This window comes from Etheostoma cragini, chromosome 6 (genome assembly GCF_013103735.1).
Source record: "Etheostoma cragini isolate CJK2018 chromosome 6, CSU_Ecrag_1.0, whole genome shotgun sequence".
Lineage (NCBI taxonomy): Eukaryota > Metazoa > Chordata > Actinopteri > Perciformes > Percidae > Etheostoma > Etheostoma cragini.
Genome location: NC_048412.1, coordinates 13,345,307 through 13,366,541, shown reverse-complemented (window position 1 = coordinate 13,366,541; position 21,235 = coordinate 13,345,307). Strand labels below are relative to the sequence as shown.

The window sequence follows — 21,235 nt, the reverse complement described above, 5'->3', positions numbered from 1 at the left end:
AGGACTTGGTCTGTACAATGGCCTTTTAGAATGGCTTATTGACCTGCATCAAACAACTGAGTCTGTCTTCACAACTCATGAACACTCATCACACTCATCCCATGTTAAGTTATATTTCTCACACAGTCTCTCTTTTAAAAACTACCTGTTATTAAAAACACAATTCAGTCAACCAACAAAAACACTAACAAAGATACAAATAACAAATAGATATACAAATCTATTAGATAGATTAGACAAATAGATAACAAATAGTAAAATGGGCCCTCTGACTTGTGATTTTCATTCATCATTAAACACAAATAAAAAAACAAAAAAAAGTCTTTGTGTGACCATAAAAACAGATCACTTACCCAGCAGCAGATCAGTCTTGAGTATCAAAAGGTATGGGTCCAAAAAAATAAAAAAAGCACAAATTCTTTTTACAGTGCCTAAAAGTATTGGAGGATGTCTTTATAATGCAAAGCTGGTATAATGAAGATGATTATGCATTGCCTTTATCTGAGATGAAACAAGGTAACAGCTGCAGGCAGGTTTCAACAAGGTTATTTTGTGCACATGGCTTGGGTGCAAACTGCAAACCTACACTTAAGAGAAAAAACAAAGGCGTCTTGCAAGGCTGGTAATCACAAAGATGCCAGGAAATGAATATCTCAAAGTTCAAGTAGGTCAAGAGAAAAGCAGAAAGCTGAATCCAATCTTCTCCTCAGTTCCCTCCCTCTGGCTCCAGCCGAGGACCCAGATCCGGAGATTGTGCCTCTTCACTTTGGTTTTCAGTCTGGTAAATCTCATTGTCCACCAGGGATTGGTCATGGCTCTTGGGCCTGATGGGAAGCGGGGGAGCCTGAAACTGCTGGTTAGCCATGACCGGCATGTTGTCTGCACCAGCGTCTTCAGAGACCAATGGCTTTTGTGAGTCTGTTCGCCCTGTGAAGGGCCGGTATGTGTCAAATTCTCCGTAGACCCCTATTTCTGCCCCCTGTCTCAGCAGGTCTGTGTAGACCATCGTGTCCTCAATGGAGGCGTACACATGGGACTCGTTGTCCTCGCGTGTTTTGGGAAAGCCGCTGTGTGCTGGCAGGAAGCTGGTGCCATTTGGATTGTAGATGGACACTTCAGGATTCAGCTTCTTCTTCTTCTTCTTCCTTTTTGGCAGGAGAGACAAGACGATGAGAGCGTTAGAGTTATTTACCGCATCAAACTATCTTTTGAACTGATAACTAAAAACATTTTCAAATGAAGAACAGATTGAGGTTTAGTAATTATTATTAAAAAATACCAGACATTATAAAATTCAAGAATAAAACATAAAGCAGTTGCACTCACCTGATCCCCACACAGACCACTGCCAGCACAATGGCAAAAATGACCAACAGAGTAGACACCACACTCAGGATGACAGTCAGCCGAAAGTCTAAATGAGAGAAAACAAATACAATTCTTCAATAATACTTTCTGCTTTATGCTACATTAAATTAAGTGTATAATCAATTGTAATGAAAAGTTGATATTGTCTCTGAAATACTAAAATAAAAGCTTCTGAAACATGAAGATTAACAAATATTGATGAACTTCTTATGATTCACAAAAATGATGGGGGGTGGTGTTATATTTCGGATGATGTATATCCACAACCTTCCACAGCCGGGATTGCTCCATTGCCGATGGAAATTCAGCCGGATTTTACCCAATTAGGCCAGATATCCGTTGCCTTGGGCTTTCTTTGTGTTGGTATTCTAAACTCCAGTGGATTTATGAGGACTACGGTTAACTGCTCCTCAGATCTCAGCAGGGTAAAAGAAAGCTAGCTAGACTATCTGTCAAATCTGAGTTTTCTGTTGCACAAGTAAAACAACTTTTGAGCGTACACATGTTCCACCAAAACAAGTTCCTCCCCACGGCTATTTTGCGGCGGCATCATTGCTTCGTACGGCACTTAGCGCTGCCCAAGACGATTTGAATTGGTTTTAAGAAATGCCAATAATCCAGAGCACGTTTTTCTCCCATACCAGAATGCTGTGTGGACTTGCCAGACCCTCCTCCGCAGCGCTGTGAAGGAAGGTCTGGCAATGTGAGACTACATTTGGGCACATACACATCTTAATTTGAGGACTAATTAAGTTGTTACAGTGAACCCTGAGGAACATAAATGAAAGTCCTAGTTGAGGTATTTCAATCTGGACCAAGATTTGTTTCTCAGTTTACACAAAACTATAATGTAGACTGAGTATCTCTATAAACTGTCCTCTTACTCTTGCTCTCCTGCAGGGTGATCTTGGTGAGGACCTTGAAGTCTTTTTGTTCAGGCATACAGTTGGACATGTTGAGGTAGAAGTTATCGGAGACTGTGATCTCACTCTTGGCCTCCTCGTCCTCCCTGCGGCTGTACTCCTCCTCCGGGCAGCCGACTCTTTGCACCCTAATGTCGGTGTGGCGGTTGCTGCACTTTGGCTGGCTGACATTGACAAACATCAAGTGAGCCTCCATCTTTGGGGGAACAGAAACAATCCAGGAGACGGTGGAGTAATCCTTCATTCCTATTGGCCAACCAGGAGTAGCCAAAAGGACAGGAGTGTCTCTCATTGGAGATACAGTGAATATATATGTTTCTGAATAGGATTAGAGAGAAAGGAATATTGAATATAACGGAAACACATGCATTTCAAATATTTATTTTATTAAGTTAAAGCTAGTTCTTACCTGATATCTCCCCTTTTAAAATAACATTCAGCACCTGCTTGAAAGGCGTCACTAGTGCTTTCCCCTCCATGCCGGACACAGTGACAGACACGTTGGTGTGGATTTGGACATTCTGTATGGCTCCCTGACGGCAGAAGTGTCCAACAGTAGAGCCATCGTCTCTGACCACTTTGATAATGATGCTGTCGTTGCATTGCTGCCCAGGTAGGGACTGCATGAGGGGCCCAGTTGGAGAGGCCAGCTCCACGGTACCCGACTGAGGAGCACGGAGAGTCCAGGTCACACTGCTCAGAGGGGCGGGGAGGCAGGTCGGCAAAACAGGCACAGAAAGATCGGCCGGAGTCTTCTGGCAGTCTTTGAGTTGACTACACTCTGACATAAAAGTACAGGTAGTTAAAATTTTGGTAAGCTCACCAAAATTACAAAAAAGTGTTTTTTAGCAAGAAATAGTATTAATAGTAACTGTTAACACTGAGTTATCCATATTAAGAGGGACAGCGTTTCTGTAAAGCAATGATGACTGCTAGGATATGATACATAAGTCCATCATGGACAGTTTTACAAACAATTCAAGGCTTATTTTCCAGGCCCAGGAAAACCTGCACTTAACACTCAAATCTGGATTTACCTATGACTTTCATGGCGGTGACTTGTACGTCTTCAGGAAGGCAGTCCTGAAATGTCAGCTCACTGCTTTTTGTGACTGTGATCTTATCCTTTAGCACAGAGTTTATTTTCATCTTGCACTCAGGGGCCGGCCTCAACTTCTTGATGTGAAGAGACAGGCCCTCCATTTTGCTCGGATCCACTTTACACGACCCTACGGAACACAGTACAATAAGATATTAGCATTTCTTCAATTTACAGTCTTTTCTCACATTAAAGAACATAAATGCAAATGAAAACAGGGCCATTTCTGTTACACTCCTGACTAATGAAACTGAAACATTGTTTTAACATGATAAGAAAACAGGATATAAGATTTGCTTATATTTAGTAACTGCATGCCTGCTGCAACATGTAAAGGAGAGTTCAGTCATCTCTTAACTATTTTCTGAACAGAGAACCTCCACAAACACCTAACTCTGTGCTGCTCCTGTGCCCCAAAACTGCTTTCATTTACAGATTAATAAATTGAAGAGTTGATACAGATTTTGATCTATTTAACTTTTCAAACATGATACATTTGCAGCTTTTTTTCATTTCATATCATTGTGAAATAAATAATTTGGCACAAACAGACTGAAAAGTTTTGTGGGTTGAACTGAAGTTGGTAACTAATACTTATTTCATGTGATACATTAAAGCAGAAATTTTTGATTTCTCGACAACTTGGCGACCTTATATAGTTGATATGACAAATAATGTTAGCAAACAGGTGCCTGTATACACTTCCAGCAGACAGAAAGTAACATAAGTATAACCATTTGGAGTTGAGTTCATGGCCACATGTTAAATCTAATATTCACTCTCTTTTAGCTTCGTTTTGGGTCTCTACCAGCTCCTGAGGAAAATACCTGACTCTTTAGCTGCTAAATGCTCCACTATGGTCACCAGATAGTCTCCAACTGTGTCTGTCTGCTGTTAGCTGAGGTCCTGTACAGCTGACCGAGAGCAGTGAGAGTGAACCAAAACATTAGAGTTGTGGGCTTGAAAACCAAAATAGCACATTATAGTCACCGCTTACATGTCACTGAAAATCAGAATCTAAAGAAGTCTTATTAGGAAAGTTACCCTGACCAACTGTGTTGAGAGATGAGGCCTTCAGTTTAGCTTCACTCCTTCTCACTGAGCAAACAGAGACATGTTCACACACAACAGTCCTGACGTGCAGCTGAAACGAACTCTCTGCTGTTTCATATAATCTGGTTTACACTGCATTAGTTTATATTAATATTATATTATATGTGCGTGTGTGTGTGTGTGTGTGTGTGTGTGTGTGAACAGTTCAGTCAACAACAAAAGCGCCACACTGAAGACCTCCCTTTAATCCTCATCCTAATCCTCCTGCCTAACTTTATTTACTCTGTCCCAGCTAATCAATAGACTCATTAAAGTCATTCAGGTCCCAACAACTCATCAACATCCATATTAGCAGTAAACTGCACTAACCGCCTTGAAATACCTAATAATAATGCCTGATGAGATGTTACTTCCTACAATCATTATCATCATGGTTAATAATTAAGTTATAACTTACCTGATACAACGAAGGGGACGAATGTAAGAAGTAAAAGATGAAGCGTGACTCTTGATGAGGACATACTGTGCTACAGTGAACTTCTAGTTAATCCGGAGGGAAATCAGTGGGGATCTGCGCATATTTCATGGCTTCTCGTCCAGAGCTGCGACCTTCATGCGCCACATTTTCCTCTCGTTGATGTAAAGTTCAGCTCGTATAGGCCCTAGCCGTTGATGAGACACAACTCCTCCACTTCCTCTTTTCGTGCGTGCAGCTATGGCAGCCGGTCACAGGTAATGTGAAGGCGGGGCCGGATCGGCCATTTTGGCAGGTAAAGCTCGTGAATGTGTTGTAACATGGATGTATCATAAAAGTGGTCAAAACATCCATAATTCAAAAAGAAAATCACTACAGTTAAGTTATTTCTGCAAATGATTGTTAGTAAATAATCATATAAAATTAAAAGTACAATTAGAGTTTGAAAAACCAAACAAATCTATAGCGTAGGCTACTATTATTTGAATTATAGCCTTTACAGCCCAGTGGTATTATGATACACCATTGACTGGTACTGTATGTTATAGCACTGCAGGGCCAGCTCAACATTAACTCGTACCTTAAAAGATTCCCGTATCGAAATATTAAAGACAAGTTTTTCTTATGTTTGTTTATCAAGATTATACACTCCACTTCAGAGTCAGATTATTATGGAGGCTACTAGACCGATAGCCTGCTAAACATAACGCAGCATACAACAATCCAGCAATAAATCCTACATTCTTGACGGTTATAATGTGAAACTGTTTTAGTGAGACGTTGATTCAACTGTGTCATCAGTTTGGAGGTTTTAGCTTGTGGTGCTTGAACTATACTTAGAAGTGTTTCTGTTATTTTGTCCGTGCCTCTTAGCCTACAACCCAAAAGAAGGGAGGATTTAATCAGGGCTGTTGTATTAGGTTATAGGCCTAATAACTAGGTGCACCAAATAAACTGGAAACTAAGGGTTTTTATAGGAATAAAACAATCAATAGGCTGTTTATTCAAAGCTCATTTCTTACAGATCCACTCTGTCCCTCTGTCACTCTTGTCAGCTCAGCTGGATACAAACTGTTTTGTTGGCAGATCAGCAGCAGGGGTTGGACAACATAACATGCACTGATAGGTAGAAAGAGTTAAATTACCACATTTAAACTTCTTTTAAAAAATAGGAAAAGGCCAGGTTATATGTGGTGGAACTGTGGAGGGCAAAGCCACTCATGTGTCTGAAAATGTCAGTTTATAAACTACAACAACCATGTGTTACAGATGAGGCGTAATTCTCCAAATCCTTACAAAGACCATGACTGGGCGAGGTGGGAAGTGGAGAGACCTGGTCTGTTATTGAATCACTGGTAATTAATCCACATCTATAGTTAAGACAAAAAAAACACCCAAAAGTTAGCAAAGTGTATAATTAAAGCTATATTAAGTCATACAGTCACACATTTTTTAAACATTAGAGAATTGAAAATCAGTGTCAATAGCTCCTTTGTTTGGGCCCACTGCACCTCATCATTGATACGATACAATCAACTTGATCATTTCTAAGGGTTCAGCTTTTGGTGCTAATGATATGTTATACTGACAGGTGTTTCTATTATTTTGTCAATGTATTTAAATGAGGCTACATACCAGAAACACAGTGCAATGCAATCGCTACAGCTCAACAGCACCACAAACTACATCCTCCAAAATGATCACACAACACCCCTCTGAGACATTTTCAATAAAAACGGAACATTATGACCAATGTAGAGGTTGATTTTGTTGCAGGACTGTTGCATCAGACTGTATTTAGCTTTGTGTACCTAATAAACTGGCAACTGAGTGTAGGCTATAGTTTCCAAAGTACTTGACAGTGTTAAGTTAAAGCCTGTTTTGAAATTTGAATCACATGCTGTGTTCACTTGAAATAACTAAATAGATTTGGGCTAGAGAGCAGGTCAGAGAGAATCTGAGATATAGCCTATAATCCATTTTATTTTTCATTGAAACCGTTGGAACATGAATACAAATAAGCACGCATATTGAACTTAACATTATAAATCTATAACAATATAATTATCGAAACCCTCTCTATGTCACTCAGAAACATCTATTTTTTAGAACGTATGGGGGGGGGGGGGTGACTATTACATTTACTTTGAACATGACTATAGGTTATATATGTGACGGCACACCTTGAAGTTCAGTTTTCAGTGCAAAGGTCCTACACATGGCATAAGGCAAAAACTTTCTAAAAAGGTTAAAAAATATACAAACACTGTTTAAAGAGAAAAAGTTTGCACAGTTTGCGCTGACATAAAATATAGGAAGTCCTACAAGGGAATACAAAACACATTGGTGTAGGCTATAGATTACTATTGGATGGTATAATCCATCATACTTTACCTTGGTTGTCCTAACGAGGAGGAGCTCTAATAAGGGATAAAGAACACCAAAAACTAAAGCATTTGATCAAAAATGTCTCCAAAGCTCCTCGACCATTCATTCAGGTAAACAGTTGGGTGGCTACAGTTATAGTATAGGCAGCACAGGCTAATTATAATAAAGATCATTTCAATTATCTCGGTCTCCTCTGCTCCATCCCATTGGGCAGAAAGCCTGCAATGATCGGGACTGGCCATATGAGAGCAGCAACACTCCACACAATGATGACCAAAGTCATGAAACAAGCCACAAGTGTCGACTCGATGGGCTTTCTGTTCAGCCTCCAACTTTTATCCCCCTTCAGCTCGTCGAGGCTGAAATCCACGCAGCAGAAAGTGACCTGATCCCCGGTCTGCTGGCCCCTCGACCTGCCCTGACCAAACCTCCGGTACCGGGACATCCCGCAGCCCACGCACAGCCGCAACTCCTGCTGACCTCCGGCGACCCCGAGGTGCTCGATGACGACAGGCGAGATCGCCCTGTTGATAGACGCAGAGAAAAAAGCCCTTCCGTGGTTGTTGGTGGTGTAGATGAGCACATCACACTGGAAGCCGAAGGTGCTCTCCCAGCGGGCCACCAGCGAGGTGGGCAGGAGTCTCTGGACGCTCACGTTGCACTGGGTCTGAGTCTGCAGCGAGGAAGCGTCGGCCGAGGCTTCGCTCTCCTCCACGGACCTCTTGGAGAAGCGCACGTCCACCTCCAGATTGGCCAGGAACCTGTTGGAGGAGTTGATGGGCGGCAGGAGGAGGTCCTCGTCGCTCCAGCCTTGGCATCGCTGGAGAAGTCCGGCCACCGCGGTGAGAGCCAGCAGGAGCGTCGGAGAGTCGTTCAGCATGGCACACTAGGGCGAGTCTCTCCTGCTCGCATGGTGCTGTGGCGATCCGCAGGCGACGGATGAGGCGTGCAGTGTTAGAAAATGCCACTCGCCAGTGATTTTTTTTAATAACGCACCTCCCGATGGAGAGATTACATTCAGTGCACAGCTTGTCACAGGCACGCGTCCCCCTCCCTTTGGATATATTCGGACTTTTCCCCCAAATGTGCCCTGCAGTCGCTTTACAGTGAAAGCAGGCTGAGCAGCACCGCGCGCTGCCTTCATCACAGCTTCTCTGAGCTTCTCCGAGCGTCACCCCCCCCCCCCTCTGTCACTTCAGGTGTGAGCGCTACTGGGCACGAAGACACAGAGGAGTGGTGAGGGGAGAGCCTCCAGTGCGCAGGGACAGAAGTGCCAAGTTGAACACACATCTTCCAATGAGCAAGCCTCACATACACATGCTCAATGCAACTTTCTCAATGAAATGAAATGATTTGAAAACACAATCCAGTCTTATTCTCGCTGTCTCTGTTGAGACTGTGGATAAGGCGACCACAAATAATTGGTTTATTAATCTGATGTTATATATTATGTAAATAAGGGGTACCCTAATGATCTAAATGCTGTTTCAAACCAAGTCTGTACTACCAGGACTAGATGTCTGGTGGGAAAGCAGTGGATCATTTATCTGTGTATTTATTTATTTATTTATTGGCTTAAAGGCTCAATAAGCTGAGAAACATGCTGGGATTTCAAGGTCCCATCAGTTACCTCCACTATTGTGATTGATTGAGCTAAAAAATCAGAAGTTAATATACATCCCACGCAGTAAAGAGTAACTCTACAAACTTCACGTAACCAGAGTACTTTTACTGAGCACATCATGAATGGTGGCCCATGATAGGGGCTTAAGTGCCTTGCTTAAGAGCAGCTCAGCAGTGGTGATGCAGTAAATACAAGTGCTGCTCTCTCACTTTAGCACCAAGATTGATCCTACTAGTCTAAACACTAAACCACTAGCCGTATGTTCCTGTACATGTAGTTCAAATGCACCGATAATCCAAGAATCCATTTGAAATTGTAAGTGCCAAATGTGTTGAAAGTGAAAACAAAGTAACTTGAATGCATTTCCCTCCATTCAGTAATAGTACTGCAGTAATTTAAGAATGCGGGGACCTATTTTACACAAAATATTCCCATTGGAAAATCTGAAAAAATACTGTAATTCATTAGTAATGAAACCAACTCTTCTCTGCGCTGTATAAATTACTAGTTTCTATAGTTACCCATAGTGAAGAACTGTAGGTAAACAGACTGTGTTGTATGTATTTATACATCCAGTACGCACCTAGCTGGTAGGAAAACATCTCTGAGAGGTTTAACCCAACAGTCTGTGATCTTTTTGCCTGGTTCTTCATCTGTTTTTGCACCGAGAACTTCCTGGTTGGTGTTTATTTTTCACAGCCATATTGTGCACTTAGGGGCAGTCAGACACATCGATAAACATGGACCTCCACTGTGCTGCAGCAGCAGGGGTTTGGCACACAGTGTGTATCACCTGGCTGCTGTACCTGATGCCGAAGAGGACACACTCACCACCATCCCTCCCGTCCCTTATCCTCTCCTATTTTTGGTTTAGACCCAACACTTTATCACATACAGCTGATTACATTTACAGCTGGGGACACAGCTGTAGTTAATCTCAATTTTGTGGAGTTGTATTAAGAGTTAAATATTAGGACCAGTGGTTGAACACCTGGTCCATTTTGGCAAGAAGGGGTTTCAAGCTGTGGTCACCACGTGAGCCAGCATTGGCCCAAATCACACTGAGCTCAGAGTCAACCCAACCTCCTAAAAAAAAATGACATTTGTGCAACTCAGAGTTGAATTCAACATAACCTGATGCTAAAAACATTACTGAGACTCTTTACTACATCTCAGCATTTAGATTGATTGTCTATTCATGCGTATTGTGTTATTACTGATCTACTTCAATGTCTGGACCACAACTTGCACTAACTGTGGATCGTGTATAACTGTGTTATTACTAATCTACATCACTAACTAGACTACAACTTGCACTAACTGTATATTAACTCTTCCTTAACTCTGCATCTCAGCATTTACAGTATTAAAGACTGCATCTTCATATTTATTGCATTATAACTGATCTACATCACTAACTAGACCACAATTTGCACTTACTGTATTTTGACACTATATTACATCTCAGCAGTGTTTTAGACTGTCTATTCATGTACATTGCGTTCTTACCATATCATTTTCGCATAGTCATTAACTTACTAACACCTCACTTTTCGCCGGCTAAGTAATGCCTACTTAATCTGTACTTTATGTAACCTATTGTGTTCTATATTCTTGTATTGTATTGAATGTGGAACTGTATGTTGTCTTGCATGCTTTTTTTTCTTTTGGCCAGGTCGCCATTGAAAATGAGAACCTGTTTTCAACGTTCTATCTGGTTAAAAAATGGTAAATACAAATAAGTATGTAAGAATGTCACCTTTTCACCCTGACAGGACGGCACGCAGTGTCAATTTTATTATCATACTATTCATACAGGTATCTTGAATGAATGGTATGAATAATAATATTTCTGTACAGTGTGTGGGGATCTACAGTGTTAGAGTTGTTTCATTTTTTGAGCCTTTTTCATGATAACCAACATTTGCTAATTTTGTACAAAATTTTCTCTTGACCTTACCTTGTGTGTTGCAGGTTTAGGCATGTCTTGTAACATAGTGCTGTCCAATACAACAGCATTTTTTAAACAACAGGTCTATTTCTATATTTTATAGGTGTTGTTCTCACTGTGTCCACCCACCGTAAGACACTACCCCCTCCTCTTAGAAAAGATGTCAATCAATTCATTGTTGATGCATCTTGTTTCTAGTAACCACTTATTAAAGAATGACATGACTTTTAATGAGGAAACAGTTCTGCATTTTACAAGTATACCTATGCAAACATTGTATACATAATGCATCAGGAAAGATAATAAGCTATTAACAGAATTAAGTCATTGACCGTAGGCAAAATCGTGATGAATTATTCTCTTTCATCTTTGCAGGCTAGGAAATATGAATGCCAGTTGTATAAATTGTTTTCTTCGGTGCTGTTTAAATACTGTGATTTGTTCCAGAAGCCTGCCTCCATGTATTTGATGTGAGGGCCAGCTGAAGCTTTGGTGTCAATTTGCACCTTAAAGCTCGTGTCCCCTTGTCTCCATTCTCTTTCTCAGACAACCCTCTCACTAACACTCCCACTCGTTTTTTTTAAAATGCTGGTCTCTTTGCATCAGATATGCTCTAGTCTAGGCAACCTACTGGTGAACAGATCAAGGAAATGTAAATGACTTTCTTGTTCATTAACTATGCCATAAAAATGTAAATTGCTTTGGTGATGGAAATGCAAATGGCATTAAGATAAAAGTCTCTTGTGCCAAAGAAAAGAGAATGTGTGAAAGATTCATTTTCTCAAAATGTGGGTCTTTATTCAGGAAACCAAAAGGAGGACCTGTTAGTGGATCCTGGCTGACTCTGTGCTGGATCAGACACCATTAGTCTGACCCACCGGCTCACACCGACAACAGACATAATTAGAGGTTGAGGATTCGGGTACACACACAGCCTCATAGATACAATGTTCAAGCTCCTCATTCTACATCTGAACCTGGTGAATCCCCTGTCTGTCTCCAGTTGTCATACAGCCAATCACCGACAGGACTCATCGCCACGGCAACATAACAGATTGGGCATTATAGAAATGGAGGAGAAATGGAGTGTCGAGGAACTATTATGTCTAGTTGATAACAATAAGAACACTAAGAACGTCATTTTTGTTAATATCGTGTTTGGTGCCAGTGCCGAGAATATTGCAGGCACAGTATTCATAACCATGTTGTACTGAGTCAGAGTATGACCCGCTCAGCTGGCAAATAGTTGGAGACCAACAGGGAAGTCTTGGCAGCACTGTAGCACATGGAGTGATCATAAAATATAGAAGATGTAATAATAAATTCAGGCCTCGAAGCTAGTGTACCAAACATTTGGAAAAGGGCCTCATCGACACCTGCAAATCAAATCATGCTACTCATAAAAAGTGAGTCTTCACATTTTCTTTTACCTATTTTACACATTGTGTTTAGTTTACTCATTAGGAGCATAAAGGAGGTTTAAGGTAAGATGAATTAAGTCTTTATTGTCTCCTATGGGAGAAATTTGTCTTGGGCAGTTGAGAGGTTTCCCATGCCAATCATCTTGGATCAGGCTTGATACTGTAACAGACTTGGCACATGGAGTTCAAAATGTATGGGCATTTACCAGCAATGAAGGTCTAACGAAATATGGTACTGAGTTACATTATTTGTAGGATCCAGCATTTTTGGAGCTTGACCCATAACGGGAAGGGGAGAAAAAAAATCAGGATTGGCCTCTGCGGCTCTTGATGGCGATGTCTCTTTTTCTCTTGTGAGTACCAGCTACATAGAAGTGCAATCTTAAATCGCTGTAGAAAATTAGCAATCTTACAATGTAAAACTACTTAATTAAAACCCCTCAATAAAAATGTACCTAAGTAAAAATACGGATGTATTATTTTTCGAAAGTAGAAAACACAAAAGTAGAATACTGTTTGGATTATTTTTTGCGAAATAAAGCAAATTGAATGAAATGTAACTAGCCGTCAAAACAAATGTAGTGAATTAAAAAGTACAGTGTTAAATGTAGTGGAGTAGAAACCCAAAGTAGCCTAAAATAAGCTATAAAATAAAAAGTCAGTGTGTCTGTTAGGAAGAGCCTGGTTGAGTGCATCTAAAAGAGCGCAGAGGGATCTGAGGAGTTGTACACTAATTTTAATTGCCAAGGATCTGCTCTGACATTAGGCAAAGCGGATGGGGAGTCAGAGGGAAGACATAACAAATGTCAGTTACAGAATCTGCATTTTTCATCTTCAATGAGTGGAAGTCGTGCACTAGCGCAAGAAAATGAGACTGGAAAGATTGGAAGGGGGAGTAAGGCTGCCAGACACTTCTCAACAGATTATTTAAGATCTTGTTCCAGATCCAAACTTCCTCATCTCCCCGGTTTCTCTCTGGAGTATTTGTCCTCGATGAGAACAGATGTGAAGGACACTAGGGGCTGTCAATGTAACACCGGCCCTGGAAATAACATCACAGTCTGAGGCATGCAGAGACCCATCAGCCTGCTCCTCGCTGGTCTCGGGGAGCTGAGATGGTGTGAGATTGCTTCTCTGTTGGACCAACAGCCTACTTCCCATTGAAGCGGGTGTGGATTGTGAATCACACACCCGTCCACAAAAGGTCATCTTGGACAGGTGAGTGAGCCACCCTTTCCCCTCATCTGCTTTCTACCTAACGCATTCTGCTCCGGCCGCTCTGTGAGGTCATTTGTCATCTGGTTCTCTGCTGGTGAAATGCAATCGTCCTCCGAAACAGGCAGAGAGGGGGTGATTACCATGGGTTGTTTGTCATGGTGGGAACGGGGGAGGCGGATGTGGGTGGAGAAAGAGGATGATTGGTTGCTTTCAAAAGTAATTTGTTTGAAAAACAACAGAGGCTGCGTGTATCTGAGACTCAAAGGCAATGTAGCAGTCCAAAGAATTCACAACTTTAATGCAACCAAAAATAAATGGTTAAGAGACTTTGCCAGCCATGAGAAATTATGCCATACAGCTTTTCTACTGTTAATTACAATGAAATATAAAAAAGTGGAACACTGAGACAAAGCTGGCAGCTGGAAAGAGGATGAGACTTTCACAGAACTGCTTCCATGTTTTGTCTCAGTGAGTACTTTTTCTCCACAGATTTCCAACAATAAACTGTCTTTTCTCACTCAGACGCTCCCTGAGGACACAGTGCCTCCATCTGCTCCGGTTATATGATACCTATCATTTTTTCTTATATGTTGTGCCGTCAGAGGATCATTACGCTGAAAAGAATATTGACCTGGAGCAGACACATTTCACTGAGTACTGAGCTCACAGCATCTGAAGAGGAGATCTCTTTCATTCTAATGTTTATGCTGGTTACCCTGAAAATATTTTTTTCATTTATTTTTACTAATCTTGAATTTTGAAAAATACCTTTTCACTCCCCAATCTTTAACTTTAGTTATTAACTATGATGTCTCTTTATATTTAATTTTACTGAGCAAAACACTTGATTTAAAACCAAGTTTTTAGGGGCCTGAACCAGTTTTTAGTCTTTACCCAGTCAACTACTCTTTGTGTTTTTCATGTACGTAGTCCTCATTCACAAAGAGATTGAAGGTATTTTGTTCCTATTGGTCATCAGAACACATGCTCTAAATCACACCGTTTAAATCTGAAAGCTTTGAAATGTCACTGTTATCAATTGAGTAAAGGTAACATCCGTCACATTCACGTCTTCCATTGCTTTAGATCTGGTCTAATTCAAACTGTTTTAATGACATCAAAGCAGACATTCAAGCTAACCGTAGCACAACATTTTCATCCGTCATGTGGGCACAATGGATTTCCTTGCTTCGTGAAGCAAAAAAAAGTTATAAATACATTTTAGAACGTGCCCAGGTCGATTTTGACTGGCATGATGTTTGGTCACATTCCAGAAGTATCACGCAATCCAGACCATCAGCAGATTCATTACAACTTCATTCATAGGACGTATCTCACCGCCGTGAAAATGCACCACGTGAAAATATAGAATGGACCTTTTGGCACTTTCTGCCCATTAAAAGCTAAAAGTGCATAGCTTTGCATATCTCCTCTCCTGTTGTCAGTTCTGAGACAATATTGCATCAAAAATATGTGCCCTGATTAATGATACTGTACCTATTACTGTCAATTTTTTGATTCTGAATAGTCAGCCGGCCCTCCAGCTCTCTAGAACTCAAAAACAGGCTGTTTTTGAAGGACTCACAGCGACCAAGAGAATGATTGCAACCCGTTTGAAACCACCTCAAGACTTGTCTATTCATACTTGGACCCTTATCCTTTCTGGATTTCATATATGAGGAGCTCTCTACGGTTCACATAAATGGAGCCCCAGGAAAGACTTTGGACACTTGCCTCAGCACTGCTGGATCCCTGATGTCCATGCTATAGACTTGTGCCACAGCCTTCTCACCTCTATCTGTGCGTGTTTGGTCCCTTGAGTCTTGTGTCGGTCTTTCTGTAAATGCCTCTTGTTTATTTGTTTGTCTGTGTCTGTTTGTGTATGTTTTGTTTGAGAGCTGCAGACATTGTTCTTGCTGTTGTATTTTTGTTGTGTCTTCCTCCTTCCCGTATTTCCTCTCTTTGGTTTAGAGTGATTGTGCAAAAGGTGCACTGTATGTTGTCATCTGGACCAATGTTTAGCACTTTTGTTTGGTTGCTTAAAAAAAACAAAAAAACTTGTATTCAAACAGAGCTGCAGGGGCAAATTTGTCCAAAATTTCAGCAGGAATTTCAGTTTTGAACAAATAATAAAAGACCCTTCACCAGCACCTGCAGTGCTCATGTGAAATAGTGTAATGATGAGGAAGTGAGTATCCGATTCATTCATCAGGGAGCCTCCCACGGTATCTGCAGGCAGATCTTTCGCTGTATGAGAGTTAGTGTCTCAACTGTGTCAAAAACCCATTTCCCTTCGTCATTCCTCCTCTTCAGCTACATCCTGTTGTGCCCTGAGCGGAGGCGCCCACTTAACACTGATGTACGACGGCAGCAGGCCAGAGCAGAGCCCAAGGTTTAGCTCTCTGACGTCAGGTTGAGGAACTCTACATCTCCTGCTAATGATACCCCACCCTCCTTTTTCTCTTCCCTCGCCGGCTCTGGCTTCTTCCCTCCTTCACCGCTTTTCTCTGCACGTCAGATCAAAGGTGAGTGCCACAGGGAGCGCTCGTAGAACAGAGGTTCTGATAAGACACCACCTCCTCCTCCAATGTATAGGAAGGCCCGCAGAAATGCCAGATCAGACTCTTACTCATCACTAATAGAAGAAAATAAGAACAACCCAAGGTTCCTTTTCACCACTGTAGCCAGGCTGACAGATAGTCACAGCTCTATTGAGCCATCTATTCCTACAGCTCTGAGTAGTGATGACTTTATGAGCTTCTTTAATGATAAACTTATAACAATTAGAGATAAAATTCATCTAACGGTTCACCTAGACAGAACAACAAGACCTGACGTAGACTGCTCCTGTCCTTAAGACCTCAAACAATTAATGTTTCATGTCTCTTCAACTAAGCAATCAACCTGTCTCTTAGACCCCATTCCAGCAAGGCTACTTAAAGAAGGGTTACCCACGGTTAACACTCCATTACTAGATATGATCAATTTATCTCTATTAACAGGTTATGTACCACGGTCATTTAAAGTGGTAGTCGTGATAAAAATGATGTGTATGTGATTTTCTACATAGCAATAGTTTACTTGAGGACTTTCAGTCAGGATTTAGAAAGCATCATAGCACAGAGACAGCTCTGGTGAAAATTACTAATGACCTTCTAACTGCTCCAGACAAAGGACTTGTCTCTGTACTTGTTTTACTAGATCTTAGTGCTGCATTCAACACCATCGGTCATACCATCCTGTTACAGAGACTGGAACATTTAGTTGGAGTTAAAGGAATTGCACTAAGTTGGTTTAAGTCAGATTTATCCGATCAATCTCAATTTGTTAATGTTAACAATAAATACTCCAAGTCGGCTAAAAATAGCCGTGGCGTTCCACGAGGCTCCACAACTGTTATTAAGGAATTGTGCTTGGCCCTAAACACCTCCAAATTTAATTATAGGGATATAGCTACTCTAGATGGTATTGCCCTGGCCTCTAGCACTGCTGTCCGAAGTCTTGGAGTTATTTTTCAACAGGATATATGTTCTTTAGCGCCCATCTAAAACAAACCTCAAGAACAGCCTTATTTCATCTTTGTAACATTGCCAAAATTAGGAACATCCTGTCTCAAAATGATGCTGAAAAACTAATCCATGCATTAGTTACATCCAGCCTGGACAACTGCAATTCTTCATTATCATAGAGTGTGGTCTAGACCTAGTCGATCTGTAAAGTGTCTCAAGATAACTCTTGTTATGAATTGACTTTAAATAAAATTGAATTGAATTGAATTGAATAAAATCTTCCTCTTCAGAACCCTGCTGCTATGTGTTGAAGATGAGAGGGAGAGGAGACGCTCTCTCAGTCAGTAATCACTTTATATGCTGGAAGTTGGCGTCAAAGAAATAGTGCTCCTCTCAGGAATCGCATACATTGAAAGACTTTGTAGTTTTGCTGGCAGTAAATTTGTGTCATGGAATTATTTCAGTCATGTTCTCCTTAAAGTGGGACTGTATAAATGATGTACATTTGACCCCAAATGATAAAAGAAACGTTAAAACAACAAACCAGTGGAGTTGCACTTTCAGTTTTAAATCTATTTTCACAAATGTCATTGAATCTAGTGGGTATATAACACATCCATGGTGTGTACTTTGCATTTGAAATAAATCACCCTTTGTAAAGGGGTTTGAAATGTAAAACAAATTGCTTTATAAATGAACGATTGAATGATTCTTCAGAATCTGGCTGCCCAAATGTTGTTGGTATTGACAACTGATCTGTTAATCCTCAGTAAATAATCTCTTTATCATTATTAAAGGCAATAGTTAAATCCGTTAACGTTTTGATAAATGGTTCTTTATAATGGCACCTTTAAACAGAAAAAAATGAAAATTAGACTTTTGACAATATTTGTCAAATTTGTATATTCAAGTTATTTTAGCTGGAAAACAATTCTCTTTATCTGGGGGTCATTTTACTGGAATTTGATTTGATTTTACTGAAAAATAGTAGATTACGGGAGGAGATTACAGGGTTGCTAAGGTAACGAGCTGTGCCATCACTCACAGAAATCAATGATGAAGCTCTGGCAATTAGACATGTATGCGCACACCTACCCACCCACACACACACACACACACACACACACACACACACACACACACACACACACACACACACACACACACACACATACAGACACCCAGACACCCACACGCACACCCACACCCCCACACACACACACACACACACACACACACACACACCCAGACACCCACACACACACACACACACACACACACCCACACACACACACACACACATACACACAAAATGTAAAAATAAATAAGTTAAGTAACTATAAAGGTAAAGTAAACACAATATTGCTACATACGCATACAATACATAGTTCATAGTGCTACATAGTGCTACAATAATCTTATCTTATTTTCTTTTGGACCGAAGCGGGTTTTGTCGATTTACACCGTATTGATAAAGTTGATTCAATCCAAGATGGCGGCGCCTGTAGCGATGTCGTGATCCAGAGAAACAGGTCATTTACAGTGTATTTAAAAACTGGCTATAACATTCATGACACGGAATATTGGAATTATGTCATTACGACCATAACGCCAAAATAAAGGACCTGGAAATAATACGGTAAGAACCTTTAAACTGATGTTTTTTTTCTAAAATGTAGCCTCCCTCTGTTTCATCTTCATGTGAGTGCACCCAGCAGACAGGCTGAGAACCGTTCTCCAGGAAACAAGACATTACGTTTCAACACTTCGAGTCTTACAACAGAAGATACAAGCCTACCTTTTATTATAGCTCACAGAGGACAGGCTGCTCTGCTTTGTGGAGAGACCTGCACTATACATTTATAATGAAATCCTATCATGCTAGCATAAAGGATATCTAAAAATATCGTTCCCCTGTAAATCAAAAGAGCGTGATGAGGACCTTTACGTTAAAGCCAAGTTTTCATAAGTTAAATCTAATTTGCATTTAATTGATGGTCACGTAATAAGATGTGACGAGGAAGGGATTTCCTCATAAATACCATACTTTACTCCTCATTTAAAGTAAAAAGTGTTATCATAATAACAGGTCAGTTTTATTTAAAACGGCAGTTTTCGTCACAGCATTTACAGTCACGATTGAGAGGTAAATTAATTAACAGTTAACAATTAGATAAATATAGTGTGCAGTCTTAATAGTGGGCAATGGAAGAGGAGCTGCTAGGCTATTTTGAAAAAAATATATATAACTATACCAATATCTTTGACTAAATATGTCAACATTGATATTACCGTGATGACCATTGTTGCTTTTAGGTGGTATTTATTAAGGCTCCAACTAACAACTATTTTCACCACCTGTTGATTACTTCTCTTTATATGTTATATATGTCATCACCTATTTCGTACTGATACCTAAACCATACTTGTAAAAATGGAGAGGAAAATAATTTTTTTGCTCCCAATCCCTCATTCTATTTATCAAAACACAACTTGTCAAATACTTTAGTGTTTAATGTTGTCTCAATACAAAGCAGCCATACAATATTTTTGCCTGAATAGCATACAGTCTAAAATTATAAATCTAAATTTAAAGTTAATTTAGCAACTCCGAGAATTTGACTAAATATCGATTCCGAGTGTGAGTACATGACAGTTTTCAAAAAGGTGATCAATAAGTATTAAAGTACAATACCAGGCTTTAGACATAGCCGCTAGTAATACAGATGTTCAGCAGTGCCTTTGTCTGCTGTAGTGAACCAGCTTGTTATTTACGGAAGTTTTCAGTCACTCTTTAAAGGAGACACCCGAATGGTTGAGCCTAGTCACCATAGAAACATTTTCTCCGTCTCTCGCCTCAGCCCACTCAATTGCACCTTCATAGATGCACACAACCTTGAGTGCTCTGCTCTCCCAACTTATGCCCGAGGGAGGCTGTTGGAAGCGTTGGCTGCTACAACGCTTAGGTTATACTCAAGAGAATTCATTGAAAAAAACACATTACCACAGCAGGTGGGTGTCGGAGAGGAGAGTTATCCCCAAAAGATTAGTCCAACCTCGACACTATCCTTCAGGCTGGTCAGATTCTTAATAATAATGTGGAAAGTTTCTTGCATTTGAGTGACACTCCTTTCTTTCAAACTGTGCTGTTTTGTTGCTGGAATCCTCTTTCATGATGTGTCTTTTGATCTGCTCATGGAAAGGATTTAATTTCAGCTTTTACTGATTTAACCAGCAGGCCACTCTCTTAATAATTAATTTAATTTACTTCCCAGCCTCTGCACTGAGCTAATTCTCTACAGCAATCTTGTATTTTCACAACATTATCACATAACCTTTTTGACGATGATTCTCCCACAGCTTTGGATAAACAGTCCTAATTTTTTTATTTACCTCATTTCCGTTTTTATCTCTGGTTTCAGGCATTATCACTTCTTCCACTCAGTAGCTATAAAGGTCTCGATGTCTGAGATCCAGATGCGTCATTGCTGTGAAAATATTCTCTAGACGGGTCAGGTTAGTAGCAGTTATCCTCTGCTGCCAAGGAGGAAGACACTGTACAGATATCTTACAGGTTACCTTGGAAACTGTGTGTGTGTGTGTGTGTGTGTGTGTGTGTTGCATAAAAGACAAATATAGGTCAAAATTCTATTTTCTTACATGCATGTGACTGTCTGACCTACATTAAGCCAGAAATCTCCTGAATAATCCTGATTTTGACTTTCCTGTAATACAGCATTTAATCATTTCTACCTACAAGTAATTACTAAACATGTTCTGGAAGCAGGAACGTCCATCCAGGTGATGTCCTAAGGCTGTTGGAGCAGTTTACATTATGCAATGCAAAAAAATGTTATCAAACTGTAGGGAAGATAAGAAGCAGCTACATCGGTGAATGATTGTAAATCAGTTGATTGAAAATGTAATTCTCCCGTCTGAGCAGGCAAGTGGAGAGCAGCCATCCAGAGCAGAGCGTAATCACATCACGCTGAATAAACCTCTTTATTCACAAAGTCAGACTGTTGTGTGAGTGACGTGATGCAAAATAGACAGAATGTGAGAGAAAATCTAGCAAAGAGCTGCAGAACTATCAGTCGCTCTGTTCCCAACATGTTCTGTTCAGTCCCAGAGACTAAACATCTGAACCTGTTTGTGCTAAATGTTAAAGTTAAAGGAGTGTCATCTTGTTTCATTTAGCCTTTTGAG

General features: G+C 40.5%; 3 protein-coding genes across 5 annotated transcripts in view; 1 reads left to right on the top strand and 2 right to left on the bottom strand.

The window, feature by feature from the left end:
* Nucleotides 1-252: 252 nt before the first annotated feature.
* Nucleotides 253-5,167, bottom strand: cdcp1a (CUB domain containing protein 1a). Of its 3 annotated transcripts, none has more exons than XM_034874788.1 (6): nt 4,901-5,167; nt 3,329-3,520; nt 2,701-3,072; nt 2,253-2,609; nt 1,327-1,414; nt 253-1,145 (listed from the first exon to the last, which is right to left on the bottom strand). In XM_034874788.1, exons 1-6 carry the CDS (start codon nt 4,962-4,964, stop codon nt 707-709), a joined length of 1,512 nt encoding a protein of 503 aa, XP_034730679.1. In that variant the 5' UTR covers nt 4,965-5,167; the 3' UTR covers nt 253-706. The 3 variants fall into 3 exon arrangements, with proteins under 3 accessions (XP_034730679.1, XP_034730680.1, XP_034730681.1); XM_034874789.1 differs by having other exon boundaries at nt 253-1,142; XM_034874790.1 differs by having other exon boundaries at nt 253-1,139.
* A 1,714-nt stretch (nt 5,168-6,881) lies between these two features.
* Nucleotides 6,882-8,514, bottom strand: LOC117946558 (transmembrane protein 158). Its single transcript, XM_034874791.1, has one exon. The coding sequence runs from the start codon at nt 8,184-8,186 to the stop codon at nt 7,485-7,487; it is 702 nt and encodes a 233-aa protein (XP_034730682.1). The 5' UTR covers nt 8,187-8,514; the 3' UTR covers nt 6,882-7,484.
* A 9,997-nt stretch (nt 8,515-18,511) lies between these two features.
* The window catches only part of lars2 (leucyl-tRNA synthetase 2, mitochondrial), a 28,903-nt gene continuing 26,179 nt past the window's right edge, over nt 18,512-21,235 (top strand). The window contains exon 1 of the mRNA XM_034874690.1: nt 18,512-18,668. The gene's annotated coding sequence lies outside the window, so the exon portion shown is untranslated. The remainder of the gene's footprint in view (nt 18,669-21,235) is intronic.

Coding starts and splice junctions, on each gene's coding strand:
- cdcp1a (XM_034874788.1), bottom strand. CDS start 4,964: ATGTCCTCATCAAGAGTCACGCTTCATCTTTTACTTCTTACATTCGTC. Junction 3,073..3,328: donor CACCGCCATGAAAGTCATAG/GTAAATCCAGAT, acceptor CTTTTATGTCAG/AGTGTAGTCAACTCAAAGAC. Junction 2,610..2,700: donor TTTAAAAGGGGAGATATCAG/GTAAGAACTAGC, acceptor AATCCTATTCAG/AAACATATATATTCACTGTA.
- LOC117946558 (XM_034874791.1), bottom strand. CDS start 8,186: ATGCTGAACGACTCTCCGACGCTCCTGCTGGCTCTCACCGCGGTGGCC.